Source organism: Asterias amurensis, chromosome 11, assembly GCF_032118995.1.
Source record: "Asterias amurensis chromosome 11, ASM3211899v1".
In the NCBI taxonomy this organism is placed as follows: Eukaryota; Metazoa; Echinodermata; class Asteroidea; order Forcipulatida; family Asteriidae; genus Asterias; species Asterias amurensis.
In genome coordinates, this window is record NC_092658.1 from 3,460,854 (window position 1) to 3,485,680 (window position 24,827).

A 24,827-nucleotide genomic window follows, 5' to 3' on the forward strand; every position below is an offset into this window, starting at 1 on the left:
CTTTAAAGCATTTTACCTCCTACAATGAAGTGTGAAATGTATAGTGGATGCTTCTCTCAGTTCCTCTCTTCTTTTTAGAGTTGGATGTGATGGACAGTAAGGCAGAGTAAACAAAAAAAAACATGTTTAGAGCCCTCGCCCGCTTCCTTTTTAGAGGCCGCCTCCTTTTTTTTCTTTCTTGTTTTTTTTTAAATGATTTTAATGAACTGGGCAAAATGTCTCGTCCAACATGTTTCAATTATGTATTGTGCGTTTGAACAGAAGAAAAAAACAGTATTTGAAATTTGAAAAAGAATGGCGGCCATCTTGAAGAAGAAGAAAAAAAGCCCCTCCCCCTTTTTTTCTTCAAAAACCTGGACGCCAAACATGTTTTTGTTTAATACTTGGCCTTAGTACAATAGTAAATAATATAGGCATTATTGTTTGGGAAGACCTTGCAGGGAACTTATAATATTGATTTGAATCAGCATGAAATTAGCGTTTAATAACTAAACAATAGCAGAGTGTTTTATCTTATTTGAATCAGAGACAATTTAAGTGGATTTTGCACCTCATGCTGACTGACGTGTATTGACGTCAGTGTTATTTGTAGTCCGGGAGGAAAGAAAGGACAATCTTAAACAATTATTACTGTCGTCTTGTTACGCATTTGTGTACATTGACCCCAAAATTACAGTCTTTGGGTCTGTATAGCATAGAGGGGGATTGTTCTCACTTTTATGACAAGTTTTGAAGTTATGTATGAATTGTCAGACAGATCTACGTAGAACCTTTGAAGGATTTACAAGGTCCTTCAGCCCACTCAGCAGATATCTCTCTTAGTGATAAGTGTAACTGGGTACTTTTACATGCATTGCACAACACACAAGTGTCTTGGTCTGGAATTTCATCTTAGAAAGAACAAGGCCATTTTAATTTTGCAAAGGGCACTTCAATTGGAAAATCTTAACGTCTGTGGGGAACTTTTAAAGGCTGGACCAAGGCCAAGACAAGGGGCAACGAAGACCATTGCCTTTACGTAATTCCTTGCATGCTCCACTGTTAACTGTCAGTTTATTGACAGTTAGTCTCTGAGTTAATATAAGTACACCGAACTCACCAGAGCAACTTCCACAGATCTAACTTTACACCATATTCTGCCTCTTCATGTTCGTTCCACGCTTGATATTCTTGCCATTGGTGTGTAAAACTGCCATGCAAGTTCCCCAACAGCTACTCCCCGTCCAAGGCCTAATTAATTTATGAATATTTGATTGATTTCTCCAAAAATATAACCCAAGTTCTAGTCTAGTACCGTTGCCATATATTCTAGCATCCATTACAAGCTACCAATTACATACATGAGGAATTAGGTCGGTCTTCTCCGTGGGGAAATATGCCCATCTTTCCAGGGGCTGCTTCGTTGGGTTTGCCTGGTGATATCACACTGCTTGAGTAAACCAATAAAACGCCAATCGCTACAGGCGACAGATTCACTCGAGGGGCGCTATATATTCAAGTGTTATACTGTTAAATGCATGATCTTCAGGAGTGAAGACGGTGTGCAAATGTTTCCATCCCATGAAATATGAAGAAATTCACGGCAAGGTGATTCGCGAGTGTTCGTTCTGAAAGTCAAATGTTTCAATTTCGCTGAGAGATTTTTTTTTGTGTGTGTTGTGTACAGACAACACGAGGTTACAAACTAAACACTGAAATGCGGGTACTGATACATGGAAATGGAACTGAGCATCCATTGATATTCATTTTCATATGAGAAAAAATTGTTACACTAGCTCTTGGACCTCGATTACCATCCTCCAGTTTACAACAAAGCACACCATCCACCAAAATGTGAAATTTCAAAGTGGGTTGTGTTCTTGAAGTAAAAAAAAAACAGTTTGTGAGGATCAAAAAGTGCTGATTCAAATTAATGGTCTAGGGTTTAGAGTTATTCCTCAAATAAAAATGTCCACTATGACATTTTCACTTGTTTAATAACCACTGAAGTCAAGATACCAAGCAAAAATAAATAAATCTGAATTTCAGCCAATCTTTGGCCCTTGTTTTGTTAAAAGGAAAAGAAAAGAAAACATCAAAACTGAACAGTTGAGTGCAGCGTTTCTTTCCAAAGTTGTGAAAAAAATACTTGTCTCACTGTTTTTAAAGTAAACAACACAAAAAAAGTATGTCAGGCATTCAAATTAAATGTTGTACAGCAAAGAAAGATAATGTGATTACAAATCTTTCAATAACAACACAGCCCTTAATTTTGAAAGGAAACTCAATATCCTTCTTCCTGATTATACTTCAGTATGAAAAGTTGTAAATCTCAGCGCAGTCAAAACACAATGTCCACAGATTGACATTAAACATAACACGGATTGAAGATAATAATGGTAGAAAGCTTTAGTTTTTAGTTGCTGTAAAGGTGCTGTAGCGACTTATTAATGGGAGAAAAGCTATTTATAATTCACCATGCAGCATGAAAAAGGTCTGAATTCAGATAAAAGTCAATACAAAAAACCTTATCCAAGAATCGTGACAGTGTCACGATTCTTGGTGACACTGAATTTCAACGCTTTGCAATTCAACAATCAAGGACTCAAATAAACTTTTTTTTTAAAGGCAGGGGACACTATTGGTAGTTACACAAAATATTTATTAGCGTAAAACCTTACTTGGTAACAAGTAACGGGGAGTTGTTGATAATAAAAAAAAGAAATTGAGAAAGAAGTTATTTTCCACAAATTTTAATTTTGAGACCTCTGAATTAGATTTTGAGCATCTGAAAGCACCCAACTTCGTGTGACAAGGGTGTTATTTTGTTTCATTCTTACTCGCAACTTCAACGACCAATTGAGCTCAAATTTCCACAGGTTTGTTATTTTATGCATATGTTGAGATATACCAAGTGAGACTACTGGTCTTTAACAATTACCAATAGTGTCCAATGTCTTTAATGAATTAATGCCCAAACATAGCTGTACTACAATGCAATCCATCAGACAAAAAATGGCTCTCTCTCAAGATCAATGTTGTTTACGAAACAGCGTACCATCTTCGTAAATATTTCTTCTGTAAACCTACAACAATGAATTTGTTTTGAACCTCTTGGAAAAGAAATTGCGGTTGACTTAAATCAAATTAACTAATTGTTCAAGACTACAGCATAATTTCCCCCTTTTCAGTGTCACATCATCAAGAACACTTAGCGAAAAAGGGCTCCCTATTGTACCATTCACCCCTCAGGACTTGCAGTCCAACAAAAACATTACAAAGACGGATTCTTACTCAATGAAAGCAGCAGAGCATAAAAGCCTTTGAGGAACACTTACTGCACTTTCTGTAATCTTATTTCACCCTAAATTGAACTAAGTTTCCATCAGGAGTCTGTCCACTCAAACAATTGACGAAGACGGTATCTCACAAGGTAGCAAGTCATGAATAAACATAAGGTGACCTTGTGACAGGTTAACAATGAATAAACATGTTTAGGTTTGCGTGCAGAACTGTTTAGTGTTCCGAAGTTTGGCACTCAAAGGACTGTTGTATTTTGCACTTATCTGTCGAACAACATAGCAAGTCATGAATAAACATGAAGGGTGTCCAGCCTTGTGACAGGTTTACAATGAATAAACATGAATGGGTTTGTGTGCAGAACTGATAAGTGGTTAAAAGTTTGTCACTCAAATGACTGTTGTATTTGGCATGAAACTGTCTAATATGTAGCAGGTCATGAATAAACATGAAGGGTGTCCCTGTGACAGGTTTACCATGAATAAACATGAATGGGTTTGTGTGCAGAACTTCTTAGTGGTTTAAAGTTTGTCACTCAAATGAAACTGTCTAACAATGTAGCAAGTCATGAATAAACATGAAGGGGGACCTTGTAGTGACATGTTAACAATGAATAACCATGAATGGGTTTGTGTGTACAGCTATTCAGTGGCCTAAAGTTTGGCACTCCAAGGACTGGTCATTCCCATACTGTGAGGGCGCTGTTTGCATTGCATTTTGCTGTTGCATAAATCATGCACCAAGCCATCACAATCCCCATGGCTGTACTTGCTTCTTTAGTAAATCAAAGAGTTAAAGGTCACTTCGTATGGATTGTGGAAAAAATTGTCTGATATTGATGCCTATTGGGTAGTGGAATGCATTCAAATTTGTTTTTACATCAAATAATATTTTATGTGCAGATTTTTGAAAGCTTAATTTTCTTAAATCTATAAACGTAACATGGCAATATAACATTACATTAAATTTATTGTCAAATTGACCAAAATTTCCCAAATCATCTTTAACTGGATTTTGCATCATTAACTGAGTAGTTAAGCTACCGTTTAGCAGTTTTAATCGGACTTAGCATCTTGAAATGGACTAAGCATCTTTAACTTTGCAGTTAAGCTTTTACTTAGCATCTTTAACTTGACTCACCATCTTTAACTATTGTTTTAATATAAGTCAATGGCATTACCCACTTTCTCTGAAGCCATAACCACAAAGCCCCTAACCCTGTTTTTTCTACACCTGAGTCTGACTACACAAACCAACCACAGAAGTTTCAGTTCAGGCCAAACCATAACCAATACTTAGGTCACGTACAATAATTATTTCCTGCACTAAGAATACTATTTCCTTTATTTTGAACAATGCCATCAACAACTGGTGAAAATGTGTCAGGCCTTTGAGAGAGCATGGAGCATAAAGCCATTTCCATTTTGCCAAGGGCACTTCATATTTAAAAATTTGTTGAAGGGCCACTGATAGCCAAGACATGTTAGACCAGGGCAACTGCGGCCCCCTGTGTAATTCTCACTTCTTGGGGGTAAACCTTGATATTGTGTTATAAATAATAATCAAGCTAGTTTGTTCAAAATAAAACAATTTGTTTTATTCTCCTCCTCATAAAGCAAGGTAACAGATTTTAAATAAGAAACAAATTTGCCAATAGTGAAGTTAATTGTTTCCATTCCAGGACAAGTTTATTGCTTCAAGCCCCCACAGAGATGCCAAGTCCAGAGGCCAGCTATGCGTGAGATTTTTCAAAGCGTGCGCAGTCTGCAAATTTGCGCTCTGTTTGTACGGCAGCTCAAGTTGATGATTCTGATAAACTGCGTGCAATCTAAAAATTTTGCATTGTAGATTGCGTTTTTGTACCCACGAGCGCCATTATTTGGCAATGCCTTGGCGTTAATTTTTATTTTTTTCCCGGTCTGGCCCCAATGCGTGAGGAAATGGTTGCTGTGCATAAGAGCGTGAGACAGAGCCCAAATGCGTGAGTCTCACGCCTAATGCGTGAGACTTGGTAGGTCTGTCCCCAGGCCTTGGATCTTGCACAGATTTTCCCTGAATTTTGAGCTCTGAAAACCTCCTATTACATGACAGCAAGCGGTTATAAAAACAGACTCCCCTCCTACACCGTTCGGCCGAGTATATATACACAGTACCTTCCCTTCCTATTCTAAAACAGCACGGACTGTAGACTCAAACGAGGAAGAAAATAGACTCAACCCCTTCTGAGTTTAACACCTCCCCAATGATGTGTGATCTTCCCTATCCATCAACAACATTCATTTCATGCCTTAACACATTGGAATCTCCCTCGAGGAATGTGAACATCAACACATCCATGTACTCCACTGTTTACATTCAGTTCACTTAGTCAGGTCACTACTCTTTCCACAGGGATTGACGGTTCTTTTTGTTTTCCCTTTACAGTTCTGACGAGGTACTCTTTCAACCTGAAATTAAGGGCAACTTACATCGGACCCTGAGAGACAAATCCGTGACATATTTTTTAACTATAGTTTCAATTTGCAGCAAGTTTACACTTTCCCTTTCAAATTCTAATTGTATCTTTCCCACTGGTATTCCAACAGCTTCCAATTGTGACTCAAATACATAAAGAAGTACCGTGAGAGACCAGTTAAGATGGTTTTTTTTAAAACAATTTTTCTGGAAATCCGATTTCATTGTTTGGTGTCATTGCCAAGTGCTTTAGACTAGATCATCGAACCCAAGTTCTTCTCGTTATGTCAGCGAGGTGTGGGTTTGAATCCTGTTCATGGCACTTGTATCAGTGAGGAAGATGCTTTACTATAGTTGCTTCTCTCTTCACCCAGGGGCCAAAACGGGTACCTACAAAGGTAGAGGTTGATATTGTGTTTGAAAAACCCTCCAAAGTGCCAGAGCAGCCCTGGAATTGTATGAACACTCCCCAGTGAACTGAGAAAGATTAAAGGAATGTTATTGGCCCAATAACCAGAATGTTAAGTACATTAATACATTCTTGTAAAATGCAAAAACCGACTTCAAATCCAAATTCTGCTTCACATCCCGATGCCCTGGCTCTCTGCATAGAATGTTATTGTAAAGGCCACATATCTGATGTTGTAGGAAGACATTTCTCTCATGAGTCATCTTTGATTATTTCTCCACCAGTGGATGGCAAATCGTCTGAAGGTTAGTGAAAACTAACAGTCATTCTTAGTTTCTGAGCTTCAGTTCATGTATTTATTAACACTATTATTTTTTTTTGCTTTCTCCATCACTGTCTTTCAAGCTACTGCCGTCATCGGCATGATCAAACAACCACAAACAAAATGACATCGCCATGGAGATCCACATCACATTACCTTTTTTAACGACGTCCCATTACTCATTAGAATAATTTCAGATTAAGCACCAACCATTTTTGTAAGAACAATCAGTGATACCATGGAAACGGACTTTCTTTACAGGACATTTCATCGTTCATTAGGGGGGGGGGGGTACTTAAACAGTTTCAACAACAATGGCAGATCAGGTAATCATCAGCAAGTGATAACCATGGCAATGCATCACGCCTCTTAAATCACATTTCAAAAATAATTACAGGAAACAGCCAGAAATAAATAGTCCATGACTTTTAGGAGAAAAGAACCATTAAAATCCACTGCTCTTGTGAAACACTAACCTCCTTACACTTCACCTGTGAAATTCAAATTGATAAAAGCGGACAGCTAATCTGTTTTGATCTTTTTCTAGGAGTGGTGTTCTAGTTTCCTAGGAAATTGCCCCAAATTGTTACAATGGTTTTACTTGTACCAAACATGTTGCTCGACGCAAGTGGATACTAGATATCATTGTAAGATGCATTTTCCTAAATACCCTCAAAAAGAACGAGTTCATAGATCGTATTTGCAAACACCCATTGTGCAAGTGCTAACTGTTGAATGAGGTGCATGCTGGTCTAGCTAGTGATCAAACTTGCTCGCTAGGTTGCTAGCTAGACCAGCAAGCACCTCATATTTGCGAGTTCTTGCGATAAGGTCTAAATTGATACACTCAACAAACCGCAGAGAATTTTGTTTGAAGGCAGTATATAAACTAAGGGACCATCTAAACTGACATTGTGAGAAACATCAGAAAAAAATGGGTCTAAGTATATGAACCAGAAAAGGACAACCCATTTGTCTTCTGCAATTCAATACAAACGCCATCAGTTATACAATAGTATACAATGGATCAATCTCTTCAGTTTCTGCCTGACCCCGACCTCTGATGATCCTTAGAACCTAACCCAGTCTGGTAACAGATAAGACACAAGATTGAATATTCTGTACTCTGTTTGATAGAGTGGATGATTTGAGTCTAGGGGCTACACCCGGATGTTGTCATTAATCAATAGGGCGAGATCAACTGATCTGACATTCTTGGCAGTTTCCCATCATCCTTTAGGGTGATATAAGTGCAATTCAAAGTGGTTTCATAACTTACTAAAAGGGCTTTTTGGGACCTATTTTTGGAGCGTTGTGATTTGACAACCACCAGTTGTTCATGCTCAGTTCACTGTGACCCTACAATGGTCTGACCATGACCCACCCTGCCCCCTCGATAGTTTTTTGATGAGTATACTGAGGTGTACAACGCCCACCATGTGCCAAATGTCGATTTACTGGCGGATTTTGTCAAAAATCACTACTTTTAGCCTTGAACAAAACATTTATTTTCCTTTTTGTATCAAACTCATAGCAACTGTGATGACTTTAGTGAAGCGCAAAATCAGTGACTAGGCAAGGGTGGTACTTTTGCGTCATTGCAAGTGTGATAGCAATGTTCACTAACAGGGAAATCTAGTCTAAACCAGATTTCAAAAAAGGGCTTAGTGAAGGGAGTGAGCAGCATTTTTAAGTAAAAGTTAGTAACCCATCCAACTTACCTAATAATGGGGAGCTGTTGAAAGTATAAACCTTGTGAGAAACGGCTCCCTCTGAAGTAATGTAGTTTTCAAGAAAGAGGTTATTTTCCACGAATTTGATTTCGAGACCTCAGATTTAGAATTTGAGGTCGCGAAATCAAGCATTTGAAAGCACACAACTTCATGTGACAAGGGTGTTTTTTTCTTTCATTATTATCTCGCAACTTTCGACGACTGATTGAGCTAAAATTTTCACAGGTTTGTTATTTTATGCTTATGTTGAGATACAGCTACTGTGAAGGCTAGTCTTTGACAATAACCAATAGTGTCTAGTGTCTTTAAACAATATTCTACTTGGCAAAAATTCATCAGCAAACCAGGGTAATAGATGGCACATATATGACATGGTATTTTGCCTGGTATAACCTACATCTGGTGATCGTAATTTTTTTGCGCTTAGCTACTTTTTGTCCTTAATCAGACAGCTCTACACACATGTATGAACTTGGGCCCTTTTGATTCATGATATTGTGAGAGTCTTTACTATCATTGTTGTGTACAGATATAACAAAACAATACATGTATTAGAGATACAGGAAGTGTTACACAGATTGCCTGCATGCAGGATATATATTTATAACACAACAAATTTGCTCGTGCCACAAACCCATAGTAAATCCACTTGGTATACAATGGATATGTGAAGAGCTATCTTATGTCTTTACTGTAATTTTTGTTCAATCACTTCGAAGAAACCCCCACAAATTGACAAAACCACTGATATATTTGTTTTCCCAAAAACCATTACCAACCAATTTTTCAAAGTTAGTTTGTAAATCATCACCAGTAGCTTAGTGACAACTAGAGGCATGTGGAATGAATTAGCAGTTTATAGTTTGCTAAATTATTTCAACATCAGATTGTTCAATACTAGTTTTGACAACTCTAACACTCAAATTGTGACAGGTCCCAATCATAGTTTGGACCATTCGATTCTTAAATTGGGACGGAACTTAAATATATTGTGTGATGACATCAAAAACAAAACCCAAGTCTCAAAAACTGCTGTGTTTTGAAAATTAAAAGAAGGATTCATGACCAAACTTTATGTAGGGCTTTCAACATTAATTGCAGGAAAAGATATAGCAACTTATCCTTTGAAGTTCGCAGTAATCCTAAACTAAAAATTACAACATGGAAACATTATTTATACACAACAACATTTACCGAGAGTAGAACCGCCATGGTGGAAACCATTTACACTGTTGTAGAACAATGACCTCTTGGCAACGGTGTGTAGTGCAACAAATCACAACAACAAAAATGTCAGTTTCTGACCCCTCAAAAACCCAATATGCTCAGCTCTATCATTAAAAGTTTTGAAAAAGCAGCTGGACAGATGAGTTTACAACACTTTTTCAAAAATAACACACTACAATCTAAACCTTGCTTCGAAAGTAAAAGTTTGATTAAATGCTCAACTGTAAAAACAAGGCAAGACAAGACTGCATACAGAGTACACAACATAGCTACAATTACTATGCCACACAATCAAGGCCATGGACTGGGATATTTATGGTAAAACTATTATTAACAGCACCAACGTCCACTGCCTGATACCATTATAAACTGATAGTGTCTGCACTGGAAGTCCACACTAGTTCAGTTATTAAGCTAAAACAACAACTAAACTTACCGTGAGTAGGACCAAAGGCATTTTAGGTTTCAGCCACGACGCTGGTGATGTACCCACAAGGCTCATCCCAAACACTCCAGAGAGAGAAATCTCCACTCACAAAATTTAAAAACAAAAGCTTAAATCCAAACTCTCCTGAACTTCTGCCTGTGCGGATAATCAGTAATAATCCAATGCAGCTGAGAGCTGGTCCACCATTAAACTTCCTGCTGGAAGTTAGGAGTAGTACATGTACATGTGGAAGATTTATCACAGACGGGTTGAGTGGGTTATTTGTGCACAGATTGATTGCAACAGACCTCTTTCCTGGTATCTGATGTTGAGCGTTGACAATAGCATGTGGTATATAAGACAGCCAGCCTCTCTATTTTAAACAACAACGCCCTTGCTTGGGCAGATCAAATTTCACTGCCAGATTCACACATTGGACAGTGGGGGGTTCTGTAAAGATGTGTGACTTGACAGTATACAATGTGATTGGTGCTGGACCTTCTGGGTGGTGGCCAGACTAATGTCATTATGGCCAGAGAAGTTGGACGTTGATAAACTTTGAGATAAACAACCACCCATCAAGAAAGCCCAACTGATGAGACCCAGAGTAAGCCCTTGAGATTATAGGCGACCAAAACCACTGAAGCATCCACTTTGGAGCTCCAATGAAGAAAAAGTCATCCATGACACCACAGGGCCATGATAATGTGATATTTGAGCAATAGTAGATAAATTACTTATATTTTCATTGACTGCCAATTCAATGAACTGTATTGAACTAACTGTAAAATTTTTCCCCAAAAAGGCCCCTTTATCAGAAACTTGATGATGTTGCCAGGTATAAACAATATGATGGTAGGTCTCACCATAATGCAAGTGTCAGACTTGGCCAAATGAGTAACAGCTCCAGACTGATACAGTTAGAGATCTTAGATTCAAAAGTTACTTTCTTCTTTGAGATACTTGAAGTTTAAAGGGAAGGAATAATAACTCAACAAAATAATGACCTAACAGATACTCTTGGTATATGAGTACTAAGCCTTTAAACATTCTTCTGTCAACTAAAAGCTTTTTTAATCAAGAGTACATTCCAGTTGTTGACATTCACCTACCACATCTGTGCTTATACTTCCTTATAAAACATCTCAGAGCCATAAGTGTATGTCTTGTAAATGAATGGAGTTTGCCCTTGTGACATTCAATGATACCTTTCACATTTTTGTTTACATAAACTTGCAACTGTCTTTACTTTTAGACTTAGTTTGTCAAATGGTAAAAAACGTTATCAAAATGTTTTAAAAGAATTAGGTGCAGCTTTATTTTTTAGTAGATAAAGATAAACAATGTGCCTGTATCTGTCACTGAATAAATTTTGGCCAATTTCACATTGCTATGGCAAGACAACAACAAATCAACACCATACAATAACAGACGCCATATTGAAAATAGAGTGACTGTTACCAATTACTAAAATAATGAATGAAGAACAGCTGTGTTTTCAAGTTGAACTATTTGTAGGCCTACTAAGTTGGTCAAATTTATTAAAACTTTGAACTTAGGCATCTTCCAATAAATAAATAAATAGTTAAAATGAGGCCCCAAAACTACAAAATAGGTTTTGGTAACGACATGATTCTCGTTCACAAGAGGAATATTACCAGTGAGCTACTTCACTTTCAAAATTACAAAACAGGTTTTTGGTAAGGACGGCGTGATCCACGTTCACATGAGGCACATTATCAGCGATCTCCTACATGTACACTTCCAAACATGGTATCAGCATGCATTCCCCCGATCCCATTCCCATTCCCATCGTCTCAAGTGTCCATTCGCCACAATTCTGACAAAGCCGCTTCCCTCCCTAACGGACGACGGACAGACGTCAAGAAGACGCGGAATATTGATCAGCGATAAAAGTCACTGAGCAACTCTCTGCCATCCATCCTCTTGCTTGTCACAAGAGTAATCAGGTTATTATGGGTTTTTTTCTTCTCTCTTTTCTTTTGCTTATCAACGATCTTAGGTCACCACCCATTGGGAGTGCCCGGATCAGGTTCTAGCTTAGAGCGTGGTTTTTGAAGAGGCAGCTCAGTCCACGGTGGACTCAACTTTCTCTACTTGGAGTTCTTGGCATTTAGGGTTTTTACTCCACCTGGGCCCAACTTCATAAAGCCTGTAATCATAAAAACTTACTAAGCACAGAAAACTTGTGCTAAACAGAAACTGGTTACAGCCAAAACTCTTTAGTAAGCTTTGCATTGTTGCAACTGGTGCCCCACTCATTTTTTTGCTCAGCAAGGAAATTTGCTTAGCAGTATTTTCTGCTTAAGCAGCTCAGTCTATGACTATTAAGCACACAAATTAGCTAAACATAAAATAATTGTGCGTACCAAATACCATGTCACATGTACTGGTATCCTGCTCCTTTTTGATTAGCAGAAATTTTGTTTAGCAACATTTCCTGCTTTTCGGAGCTGCTATGAAATAGGGCCCTGGTATGATATCACAAAGTGCTGAAGTTGATCTTTAGACGAGTTAGTCGATGAATCTATTTTTTAATTGCCAAGTAAAATGTGACACCACAATTTAAATTATGGTGTAACTAAGAACCCCCATGTCAAGATGAATCAGAATTAATTCACAGATGAGATTGATCAGATGTGAACGTTCTTGAAAAAAATGGCTCGTGGGTCTGGGTTCCCTTTTAATTCTAGAGACCCGGAACCTCTCAATTGGTTCAAGGAGCACGTTGCCTTGGATCGGACGAGTTGGTCTATAAAAAGCGTTTGAAACCGTTTGTTATGAAATGCATATGGTTGGAAAGATGTTTTAAAAGTAGAATACAATTATCCACACAAGAATCACTCAAAATTGCACGGTTTTCCTTTTACTTTGGGAACTAACACGGTAGGCCATTTATGGGAGTCAAAAAATTGAATCTCATAAATGGCCGACTGTGTTTGTCGACGAGGTAAAAAGGAAAACCACGCAATTTCAAGTCATGTTTGTGTAGATCATTGTATTCTACTTTACAACATCTTTCTACCCATGCATTTTATAACAGACGGCTACAGAACGCTTTTCAAAGACCAACTCGACCGATCCAAGGCAACGTGTTCCTTTCATTCAAGCCACTTTGTTGCCGTGGTGCCCTGTGCTTCTGCCCTCTGTAAGGTTTATTTTTTTTACAAACTTACATTTTCCCCAATGAAGTGCCCTTTACCAGAGGAAAATTGCTGCGCCCCTTAAAGAGTGAAGTTCATGGCCTGTTCATTCATTCATTTATTATTCTTTGATATCGAAAGATAAAATTCTATATCCTATATTTTTAACAAGACATCACTGCGCTAAAACTTGAAATAGAAACAAGAATTAGTCTAAAAAGTATCACATAATTTTTTTTTTTAACATTAAAAAAGCAAAAACAGGTGATATATAGGAAATGTTAACAATTGTAAATCGCCTCGCTGCATTGCTATGAAATTATCATTGGAACCTAGAATTAAACAGATGACTGGCATTGAACTTTTTAAAACTGTCTGAATAAATTTTTATCTTGAGTCTTGAACTTAGCAAGACTCTGTAATTGATACAGGTTATCAGAAATACACAACTATACAGGCTTAGACTTGTACACACAAACAAGGTGGCCTATTTCTTCCTCCTTTTGGTGATTGCAGTCTTTCAAGAAAATTTGACTGGCTCAAAGAGATTTTGAGAAAATCCTGATATCTGGAAAAATCCTGAGGAATAATAAGCCTTGAGTCTTATCTCTATATGAAATCAGGCCAGTTTGTTTGAACCGTTGCACATTGGGGAGTATAAACTACATCTCGATATGCAAATTGACACTCGGACACAACAACACTTTAATTCAGAATTCTGTTCATTTGGGATTATTTACTCCAGTTGAGTACCCAGGGATTGAAGAGAGCATTGAATTATTCCTTGTATCTTGATATGACCAAGTGACCAGGGTTCTTTCCATGCACCCAGCTAGGGAATCAGGAGGATGGGTCCAATGTCATAAAGCCTGTAAGCACAAAAATTTGCTTAGCAATAAAATTTCTTCCTTAATCAAATCAGGATTACCAACCAAATTTCCACGTGATTTTCAGGATAAGCAAACAACAGCTGTAGCTGCAGCATAGCTAGCACTATGCATCAAATTAAAATTTTGGTTGATCATCTTGTTTTTATCAAGGAAGAAATTTGATGCTAAGCAAAATTATTGTGCTAACGGGCTTTATGAAATTGGGCCCTGATGGCAGATAGCCAAGACACACCAACAAAATCAAACAACTAAATTGCTTCTTTTTTTATCTTGTCCCCCCTCCCCCACCCCTTTTTAAGATTTAAGGTCCACGTCACACAATGTAATTTACAGGCAATCAGTTCCAAGCAACATCTTACAAGAAAAGGCATTAATATTTACATGTTTTCATCTTTCTCTGCAGGATTACTTTTAAAAAAAGGTATCAGAACCCTTTAATCTTCTTCCGCCATGTAATTTATTTTATAGTCCAGACAGTTTTGCCGCTATCAAAATAATATTTCACCGTGATTCAAATTACCGTGTTGCCCACACATTTCTCCCTCCGGACCCTCAGTTCACTGTAAATTCCTGAGGAGTGATGTGAGATACCTGAAAACTTCCAGCTATTCCAATTAAAAAATGTCTTGTGGAGTTCACTGAGGGAGACAGTGAAGTAGATCATTAATCACCTTAGATGTTTCAGATCTTCTTAAAAGCACAGGTTGTTCACATCATTTAAAGTTAACAACAAGATTACAGCAGGAACCCAATTTCATTGCTCTGCTTACCGCCAAATTCTGCACTTACGATCAGCATTTTCCGCTTATACGTGCAAGTGCCAAATTTCTGCCCTAGCTTTAGTAAGCATAAAAATGCCTAGTAACATGGAGTACGCACGTGCACAAGCCAAAATTTCCTGCTAACTCGTGACATACGCTTGGCGCAAAATTCGCTGGTTATTAGCTTGCGTTAAGCAGAGCCATGAAATATAGGCCCAGGCCCAGTTCTCTTGATGTGAATTTTTAATATAACTTTTTTAGAAAGAGAAATGCAAACTGCAAACTGCTTGACCAACAAAACTGAACAGCAGTAAAAATGCAAGAAAAATGAGTAATTTTTTTTAAAACTGATTTTCTGCCTTTCAAGTCTGCATTAGAATTGGAGAAACCGTTTCTTTTGGGGTAATTCAAGTAATATAAATATATACTACTTATGCAACTTTTTTATCTTATGCCACAAATCTTTTCCCTGGTGTCCCTCCAAAACATTCCTATGACAGATTTTCAAAATTTTCAATTCAAAGTGCCCTTTACAAACTTGAACACCCCTTCCACTTCAAAGGTAAAATTACCAACATAAAGTAAAGGTGGTAGAAAAAAAATGATTTTTTATTATCCCCAACGTCTTCCTCCGAAACAAGAGACCTTTTCTAAAAAATAAAATGAACTCATGACAGATCTTATAAGTGTCCCACCTCATCAAAAGCCCCTCGTCCTCTTCAGGGACCTCACAGTCGATCTTACCGATTCCAAGAACACTGATTTCTAGGCAGGACGGTTTAAGTTGATCAAACATCGAGGGAATCGCGAGTCGCAATAAATCCGCTGAGATAAACCACAGCGTTGAGGTGGATTTCACACCTTCTATGGTCACACAATTTACCATGGTAACTGAGAAAAACAAGATTTATTTACCTAGGCACTTAGGAAAAACAAAACTCTTACGAATTGACTAAAATAATATTCAGCTTTACGTATCGATCTCTTCACCTATAGTGTTCCTGGTAACTTGAAGGTTTTTAAGTGTAATTATTATGGTGAAACTTTAGATTAGTTTGTTTAACTTTAAAGTGTTTAATTTAAACATCTATGTATACACTTCAATGGGAACAGTTAGCAATGGTTGCTTTTTGCAGCGCATCTTCTTCTGTTAAACATATATTTCAGTTCTTGATTAAAACCAAAGTTATTACAAACTTTTTTGAAAAAATTTCCACGGGCAAACATTTCAGCAGTGAAGGTTTTCTTCATAACTTCAGTACTTTGAATTGAAAAGTTTCTCAAAATGCATTGTACTATTCCAAGCTGCCACGTAAGTTTTTATTGCAATTAATTTTCATACTTAATACAAAACATCTACAGACCTTTTAACAATGATTTATTAGGGTTGGGGCTGGTGTGGTTCTGATAGAACTCCATGAAAGTAAATTTCTGGAGAGAAAAAATGGACTTCATGATGTGTGGGGACTTTTTATTGTTTGAGGTTCAATTTCACAGTGATTGTCCTCCGATTAAAAACAGAAATGCTCTTGTGTCTAACCATCAACCAAGGGATATATTTATCACCTCATAACTAACTCACAGAGGCGGCTGATTGTTTCCTCAAGATAGGTGGGGATTGATTCTCCTAAGGTCAAACCTCAGTGAGGTCAATCCTTCAAGAGGTCATGAAAGATCACAACCAATGTCAACCTTCAGTGGTGTTGAGCTCACAAGTTTGATTATTTATTGAGGGGATGCTTTGTTTTTGTCAAAATATCCCTGTAATTACCACAGGGTAAAGCTGTGGTGGTATGTATTAAATGAAATTTGATACGGTGGCTGGGTGATGACTTTGTTATTTACCCCAAGGCTTTTTCTTGCCTGGTTGATTATTTCAAAACAAAATCACTGACTTGTTTATAAACCAAAGGAAGCAGACAGATATGAATCCAAACCGGATGAACATGAAGTTGCTAAACAACGATGGCACACAATCCATATAAATAAGAAGCCACTATTATGTTATTATTATTTTTAGCATAATTTCCAATGGAGCTGGCTGGCGGTAACACTTTTTATTTATAACAAAACAAGGTTCAACTTGCATGATATTTAGCCCTTGGAAAAAGGTAGGACAATTATGTTGAGTAAATGTACAACTTGGGGGCTGACCCACATTTGGTGTACAACACAATTTACACAAATTCCTTTCTAGGCTAAAATACAAATTTCCCTCAATTCTAGAGGGCAAAAAGAAAAGAAAAAAAGAAAAAAAAATCAGAAATCAGAGGTTAAAGTAGGAAGAATATCATGGCTACAGGTTACAAAACAAAATGATCTGAAGTCCAAACTCCTTTGGCAAAAATATTCAAATTATGAATCAGAACATGTCTCTTCCAAACGCAGTGGCCTTAGTTTTTTTTCTTCTAGATTTATTTACACAGTTTTCCAGTTGAACAGGTTATTTTTATCAAAGCATGATGGAAAGCAATGAAAGTAAGACCGGCATCTGCACTTTGTGTGACCTATCCTTCAGAACTGATATCCATGACATAACAAACAAGTGGAAGTTTAGGGTCACAACATGTTTTCACTGTTTGCAAACATCCGAGCTTCGGACACACAAGATGATTACCAGTTGTTAAATTTTTTAAGAACTGGGTAAAATTGACTAGTTTCTTAAAAATTGTTATATTTTGAATAAGAATATGTAAAGGGAACTGTCCACCATGACCATCTTTATACCATGTTATAGTCTGAACTGTTATTACATTCAATATTAACAACTGGGGAACATTAAACAACAATTAAAAATATATTTTGTTTTACCTTATATTATTTAACTGAAACGCACCAATGTTTATCCAATGAATTTATGTCGACTTGCAAGTTCAAATATATATTGTTTTATTCATTAAAGACAATGGACACTATTGGTAAATGTCAAAGACCAGTCTTCTCACTTGGTATATCTCAACATATGCATAAAATAACAAACCTGTGAAAATTTGAGCTCGATTGGCCGTTGGAGTTGCGTGATAACTATGAAAAAAAAGCACTTTTGTCACACGGAGTTTGTGCTTCAGATGCTTGATATTGAGACCTCAAATTCTAAACTTGAGGTCTCGAAATCAAATTCGTGGAAAATTACTTCTTTCTCGAAAACTACTTCACTTCAGAGGGAGCTGTTTCTCACAATGTTTTATACTATCAACCTCTCCCCATTACTTGTTACCAAGTGAGGTTTTATGCTAATAATTATTTTGAGTAATTACCAATAGTGTCCACTGCCTAAATAAAATATATACCTTTTTGTTTTAAAACACGACCATCTTTTTTACCATACAAGTTTAACAGTTATCTGCGATGTTTTTTTTTTTTCTTTCTTTTTTTCAATCACCAATTATTATGCACACCCAAAAACAAGTGTGACCCGCACCCTTTAATTGAAATACAATCGTTGTTTATCGCATGTAACCAACTCCACATCGATTATAATACATATTTTTCTACACCTTTTCTGATCAGTTTTCTCAGTCTTTTCAAGATAATACCAAAGCCTTTTTTTTCTTCTTCTCTTCCCCAAAGACGTTGTCCGATTTCCTGAGGTGAAATTGATCCGAGTTACTAACAAGTAACTCAATCCACTGAGAATATGGTAATCATAGCACAGAGTCTGGTTTCCCGTCTCTCCGGATGAAACTCAACACCCACGGGGCTAGATTTTTGTCAAACGAACTCTGCACTGTACAATCGCCAGACTTATCTGGCTCAAGAAGAAGTACACGGATAATAAACATCATCTTTCATCAGCAGCACAAGTTTTTATTTCTTTAAGTGAACAGATGTCATTTGATGAACTGTATACATCAGCCAAAACGCTGTGAATTACACCCAAAAAAAACCTATTAAAACAAATATTTCAGTTTGTACATGTTTCAAGGCCTACAATTCCATGAAGTGCTTTACTTTAACAATTTTTTTAAATAACTATAAGTGCCTGTGAGAAGACTGGACACTCAAAATTTATCTTTCATTATTTAAAAATACCCTTTTTTCAGGATGCACTATCTATAATGTACCTCTGTATCTAACAAAACTTTTTGTTTCCACCCATTTTTCTTGATCAATGAAGTATTTTCTTTAAATAGACTACATTGCAAAAAAAAATTACTTCACTAAAAAGTGCCAGTGAGAAGACTGGACACTCAAAATTTATTGTTTAAAAATACCCCTTGTTCAGAATGCAGCATCCATAATGTACCTCTGAATCTACTTTAAAAAAAAAAGTCTACCCATTTTTCTTGATCATTACAGCCTTTTCTTTAAAAAGTTTACGGCATTGACTTGATGAGTACTTGTAAGTTAGACTTCATTGCACTTTTATCCTTTATCATTCCCAGGGTATAAAGTATCCAAGATCTTGCTGTAATTTAAAACTTTTTTTCTGCCAAACTTCCTCCATCAATATGCAAATGAGTTAGCAGCATAACGAGCTCAGGGTTAACTAACTCATCATGTTGGTGACTCTACTTGATCTGGATGTAAGTGTTGGTCTCAAGACCTGAGTAAAAATGAAGAGGGTCGATTACCTTCATGACTTTGATTTCAACACTGCATCAATTAAAGGCACTGGACACGTTTGGTAATTGTCAAATAAAACCAGTGTTCTCACTTGGTGTATCCCAACATATGCATAAAATGACATGCCTGTGAAAATTTGGGTTTAATTGGTCATGGAAGTTGCAAGAGAATAATGAAAGAAATAACACCTTTGTAGCACAACTGCTTTCAAATGCATAATAAAAGGCTGGAGGCCTGTGATTTGAGTGAGAAATTACCTCAAGTCTTACCCTACTTCAGATGGAGCCATTTATCACAATGTTTTATACTATCAACATATCTCCATTGCTTGTACCAAGTAAGTTTTTATTCTAACAATTATTTGGAGTAACTACCAATAGTGTCAAGTGCCTCTGAGAGTACAACTGGACAAAGAGGTATTTTAAGGTGAACTGCTATAGGGCACAACATTGTCTTCTCTAATTAAAGATTAAGTGCCAGCATGGTGCCGATACCCAAAATCAAATCACAGTTGTGGCTCAAGTATGCTAACAATATTTATAATGCAATTTGCTTTTACCCATATATGGTTAGAGTGTAAAGCACTGTCACTTTCCTGAGTCCTATGGAAATATATCCACAGCCGTCGATTTCACCAAACTCTTCCTAACTTAGGATTAGTCTTAGGACTAAGGACGAGTTAAGTTCCGCATCCAAATACGTAGGACACATTGAACCCATCCTAAGTTAGGACGAGTTACTCGTCCTAACTCGAGATAGGATTAATCCTAGAGTTTCGTGAAATCGGCTGCAGGAATGACTTGGATGGGATTCAAACCCATGCCCACAGCTGTTCTAAAGCAGCTGGTGTCGAACCATTAGAACACCAAGATCGCCCGTTAGCTAGAGGCAGTCAGAATCCTATACTTTAGCAGCAGGTATCGGAACAATTTATTTTTCACAGGCAAGTTGGTAGAGTGCCAGCACGTTAATTCAGAGGTCCTTGGTTCAAATCCAACTCTAGTCACTTTTGCTTTGTTCAACCCGAAATCATTTAAAATTTACCTGGTGTCAGTTTCCCTTGTGGTTTAATATTTGATGAACACAAAGAAAACATATAATTCTTATGACTCTGATGACTGATTGAGCTTAAACTTTCACAGGTTTGTTAATTCATATGTATGTTAAATCACATAAAGCGTAAGTTAAACATCAAATGTTGTCCACTGCTTGAAACTCTGCTGTAAAAGAAAAGTTGTGCCGGATACTTCATGGAGGTAACAGAGGCAATTGACTCCATGCCCAGGTCATTGCCTCGCCATAAGTAGACATTTATATAGCCCTCACCAAAACGCCATGTACAAAGGGGAAAAAATTGCCTTTCCCTAAAAACCTGGGACAAAAAAGATCACAACAAAAACTATCATAAAGAAATCTGTGACTGGTAAGAGACTTCCAAGGCTAATTTCTCAGCAAAAAGACACAGAATTAAGAATCAGTTCGTCACAGCAAATTAGTTTTATTTTAATCAAGCGCAGTACGCTGGGGGAGTGGGTTTAATTGTTGTTCCTTGTGGCACAAAGACGGACCAAATCTTTTGATTAAAATCTGTCTCAGATCAGTGTCTAGACCTTTTCTTTCTTTTCTTTTTTTTTAATTATTTTTTATTTAGTGGGGGTTGGGTTTAAAGGAAATGTCAGTCGGCAACTTAGCGTCAATCCACCCTGCCTGGAAGATTTCATTATCAATGCCAATTTATTTTATTTGCACAAAAGGTACTTTTGATAAATATCTGTATCCTGCAACCACTTTTTCAGGTTTTTTGCAGACAACGCTTGTACATTGCAATCAAGAATAAATACATTCGCTGATAAGGTACTCAGAAGACAAAGTGTTTTTTTTTCCCACAAACTATTGAGGCAACTGAAGTTTTCTATTGAGTAAAAGACCAGTAAAGTTACCCTTAAGCTAACATAAAGTTGTCTTTACTAGTTACAAAGTGTGCTAAAGGTACCCATTTGCTCATTTGCAAAAACAGAGTTTCTCAAAAAATAGGATTGATGTAAATGCCAGAGTTTGAAAGTGTCAACATTTCGCTTAAAATAACCCAGATGTACAAATAAAACATCTCAAATAACCCAGAACCAGTACAGATGTGTAACACGCTGTCACAACAACAACAAGGTCCCAAAAAGAGCAGACAGGGAGTTCCTTTCGATGATGACTGGTTTTGGTTTCACATCGGGGCATTACAGGAAATGCCTATCATTTCTAAACCCCATACAATGGATGGGTTAGCTCAACACCCTTCCCTGGACCAGCTAGACCTGGACCTTTGTGGAATATTTCAATGGGTATCTGAGAGGTATGGGGCACTGTGTTTCATCCCCTTCCCCTATTCTATATTATTATATTTTTTTATGAATTAATGATGATATTAATGACAATTTTTTTTCAAGGCCAAAGGAGGTGAGTAAAAACTAATTCAAATTAATAACTGTTCTCACAGGAATCTTCCTGTAATTATTGTCCTTCGTTTTTAATTGCTTTTAGAATTGAGCTGAAAGTATTTTGCATTCCCAAGATTTGCCACATGCACAAGCTATAATATCAGGTCAATTGCAGCTAATTTGCAATGGGGAGGTCTTCCAATCCCAAATCCATGAAAAAATCTAAAGATAAAACCATTGGCTCAAACTGCCACAGCTGGGCTTTTAACATCAAAGATTAAATGTTTCATCAGACCTTGTTTCATTCAATTCAGCGTGCTTAAAGGCCAAACTTGCCAAATTTTAGTCCAGAAGGTCCCCCTAGTTCCGAGAAACCCTAGGGGAGAACAACACTGCACACTTCTCAATACATACACAACTAGAGAAAGTCTAAAACTTTTTAAAAGCTGTCAAAATCCAACATTCTTAATCCATCTGAGGTCAAAATTTAATATTCCATTTCGATAAAATAAAAATAAAAACCTGAGGATAAACATTGACATTTTGAAGAAAAAAGAAACACTTTATCTGACAGCATAAAAGAATGCGCTCATGTTTTCATTATTTGGGCTGTCGCATGCCAATACTCAACAATAACGATTTCTGGATCACTTTACCACATTTTAGTAATTAAATAAAGCCATCACCTGCTCAGGATGACGAGCGTGCCCAGCGGCCAATCCAACCAGACAGGAAAAAGGGACTAAGGGCAAAAACAAAACAAAACGGTGGACCATATTCCCCGTCTTCATCAACATAACAAGAGTTTTAATTATGAAAACCATACAAACGGGACCTGACCAGATTTGCCTCCAAGCCTTAGTACGGCAAAACAAACAAGATGGCTGCACCACAGTCAGGAGCATGTGCCCAATCGCATAAAGCATGTAAGCACAAAAACTTGCACCAAAATTTGCTAAGCGCAGAAACTTGCTAAGCACAGAAAAGTATTGCTTAACAGAAATAAGATACCAGCCAAGATTCCATTAAGTTTACATTGTTGTTGTGACTGGTGCACCACTGTTTGCTTAGTAGTATTTTTTGCTTAACAGCTTGCACAAAAACTTGCTAAGCACAAATAAATCTTGCTAGCAAAAAGAGGTTACCAGCCAGAATACCATATAGTTACAATTGCTGTGACTGTGAACCCCACCCATTTCTTGCTTAGCAAAGAAATTGGCTCAGCAGATTTTTTCTGCTTAACAGCTTCATGAAATTGAGCTCTGGTCATTTGTATGAGTATGAGTAATACAAAAATCATGCTCAATATGATAATACGCATCTCTTAATATTTATGCATGACGTCTATTTCTTGCCCCAAATGAGGCTATGGGCGCACTTCCCCATCACTTGCAGTAGCTGCTCCCATCGCCTCAGTTTGGATTAGCATTGTAACGTACCTCATGCGTAAATATTAAGAAAGGCGTATATCAAGACATACACAATTTATCTTTTTATCTAATACCCTTGGTACGGAAGGGGGATGAGGAAGAAGTTTAAGCTCTACGTGGGTTGGTGTTCCATTCAAATCATCAGAAGACTCCGGCAATTATTATTAAAAAATTTTCCCTCCCCTCGAATAATGGAGTTTGAATCCTTTCCAATGACCAATTGGATTTGACGTCAATCTTTACAAGTGTTACCATGGTAACAAGACTCAATTTTCCCACCAGCATTGAGATGATGTAAATGTCAGTGACGTAAAGAGTAGACCCCTAAAGTGTTCATCAGGGAAGACTGTCTGATCCTCCCTCCTTGAATTAGTGAATTCCAACCAAAAAGCGAATAATTTACAGACAGTAATGAAATGTATAAATGGAGCTGGATTTCATGAAGATTAACCATAAGATATGTATTAACCACTTCACATTGGATGATGACCATCTTTAATCCAGCCAGGGGGCAACAATTCTTTCTAAACTGGCTTAATGACAGACATTTTTTGTTTGCATTAACAATTTCAGAGTGGCCTCTGTTCTTTTGCAGCCAGTGGGACAGCTGACAATAAGGACAGCTGACATGTATAACAGGACATTCCATTGTCTAGCTTGCAGAGGCATGTACTGGGTATCTGTCATGCTATGCTTTGTTTCTCCTGTACAAAGTAGGACAGGTGAGAATGTACTGGAATTCAGGCTTGTAATCTCCCTTTTTGTTGGGAGGGTTATTGTGTAATCCCCCAATTCTGACGACAAGCTTTGATTTTGTATAAATATGTGAATAAACCAGGCATACACTGTTTATAATGTTCAGATTTATAAACCCAAGTTAAAAGTTACCACAATGTGGGTATTTTGTCAGCACTGTAGAGACCCAGGGTGGATTTCACAAAGAGTAATTTATAGAATGAGTCTTATTTGGAGTTAGGACAAGATACTCGTCCTATCTCAGGACTACCCTTCAGTTTTTAATATCCTAGGACTATAGTCCTAAGTTCTTCGTGAAATTGACGCCTGTGTTACCATAGAGAAAGGACCAGGGGTCGATTTCGAGATACACAAATTGCATGGATAGTCCTAAGTTAGGATGAGTAACTGGTCCTAACTTGAGATAGGACTAGTCCTAACTCTTTGTGAAATCCACCCCAGTGTCTCTATGGTGATTACAGACAACCACCAGAGGATATTGCTCCATGTATCATCAATGGGGGCGTTGTGTGGTGGTGGGTCTAGTTGTGTGGTGGGTCTCTAGTTGTGTGGTGGGTCTATTTCGAGTTAGGACAAGATACTCGTCCTAACTCAGGACTACCCTTCAGTTTTTGTTAAATATCCTAGGCCTATAGTCCTAAGTTCTTCGTGAAATTGATGCCTGTGTTACCATAGAGAAAGGATCAGGGTCTCTCTGGTGTTTACAGACCACCACCAGAGGATGTTGCTCCATGTACCATCAATGGGGGCGTTGTGTGGTGGTGGGTCTAGTTGTGTGGTGGGTCTCTAGTTGTGTGGCGGGTCTCTAGTTGTGTGGCGGGTCTCTAGTTGTGTGGCGGGTCTCTAGTTGTGTGGCGGGTCTACCAAGGAGGAAGTCAATGAGTCAAAGAACCTTGAAGTCAACCAATAATGACTACAACAGGAGGCGACCATTTATGGCAAAATCACCACAATAAGTAAACAACTGTTTCTGTATAGTT

At 37.5% G+C, this 24,827-nt stretch overlaps 1 protein-coding gene across 6 annotated transcripts in view; it reads right to left on the reverse strand.

Moving 5' to 3' along the window:
* Positions 1 to 24,827, reverse strand: part of LOC139943734 (RNA binding protein fox-1 homolog 3-like) — a 221,926-nt gene that overhangs the window by 127,515 nt on the left and 69,584 nt on the right. Inside the window, exon 1 of one of the 6 annotated variants that reach the window (XM_071940504.1) lies at positions 9,861 to 10,160. The exons of the other annotated variants lie outside the window; for them this stretch is intronic. Coding sequence (XP_071796605.1) covers positions 9,861 to 9,926 — 66 coding nt within the window. The 5' untranslated portion in view covers positions 9,927 to 10,160. Of the gene's footprint in view, positions 1 to 9,860; positions 10,161 to 24,827 lie in introns of those variants that run through there. 6 annotated transcript variants of the gene reach the window in all.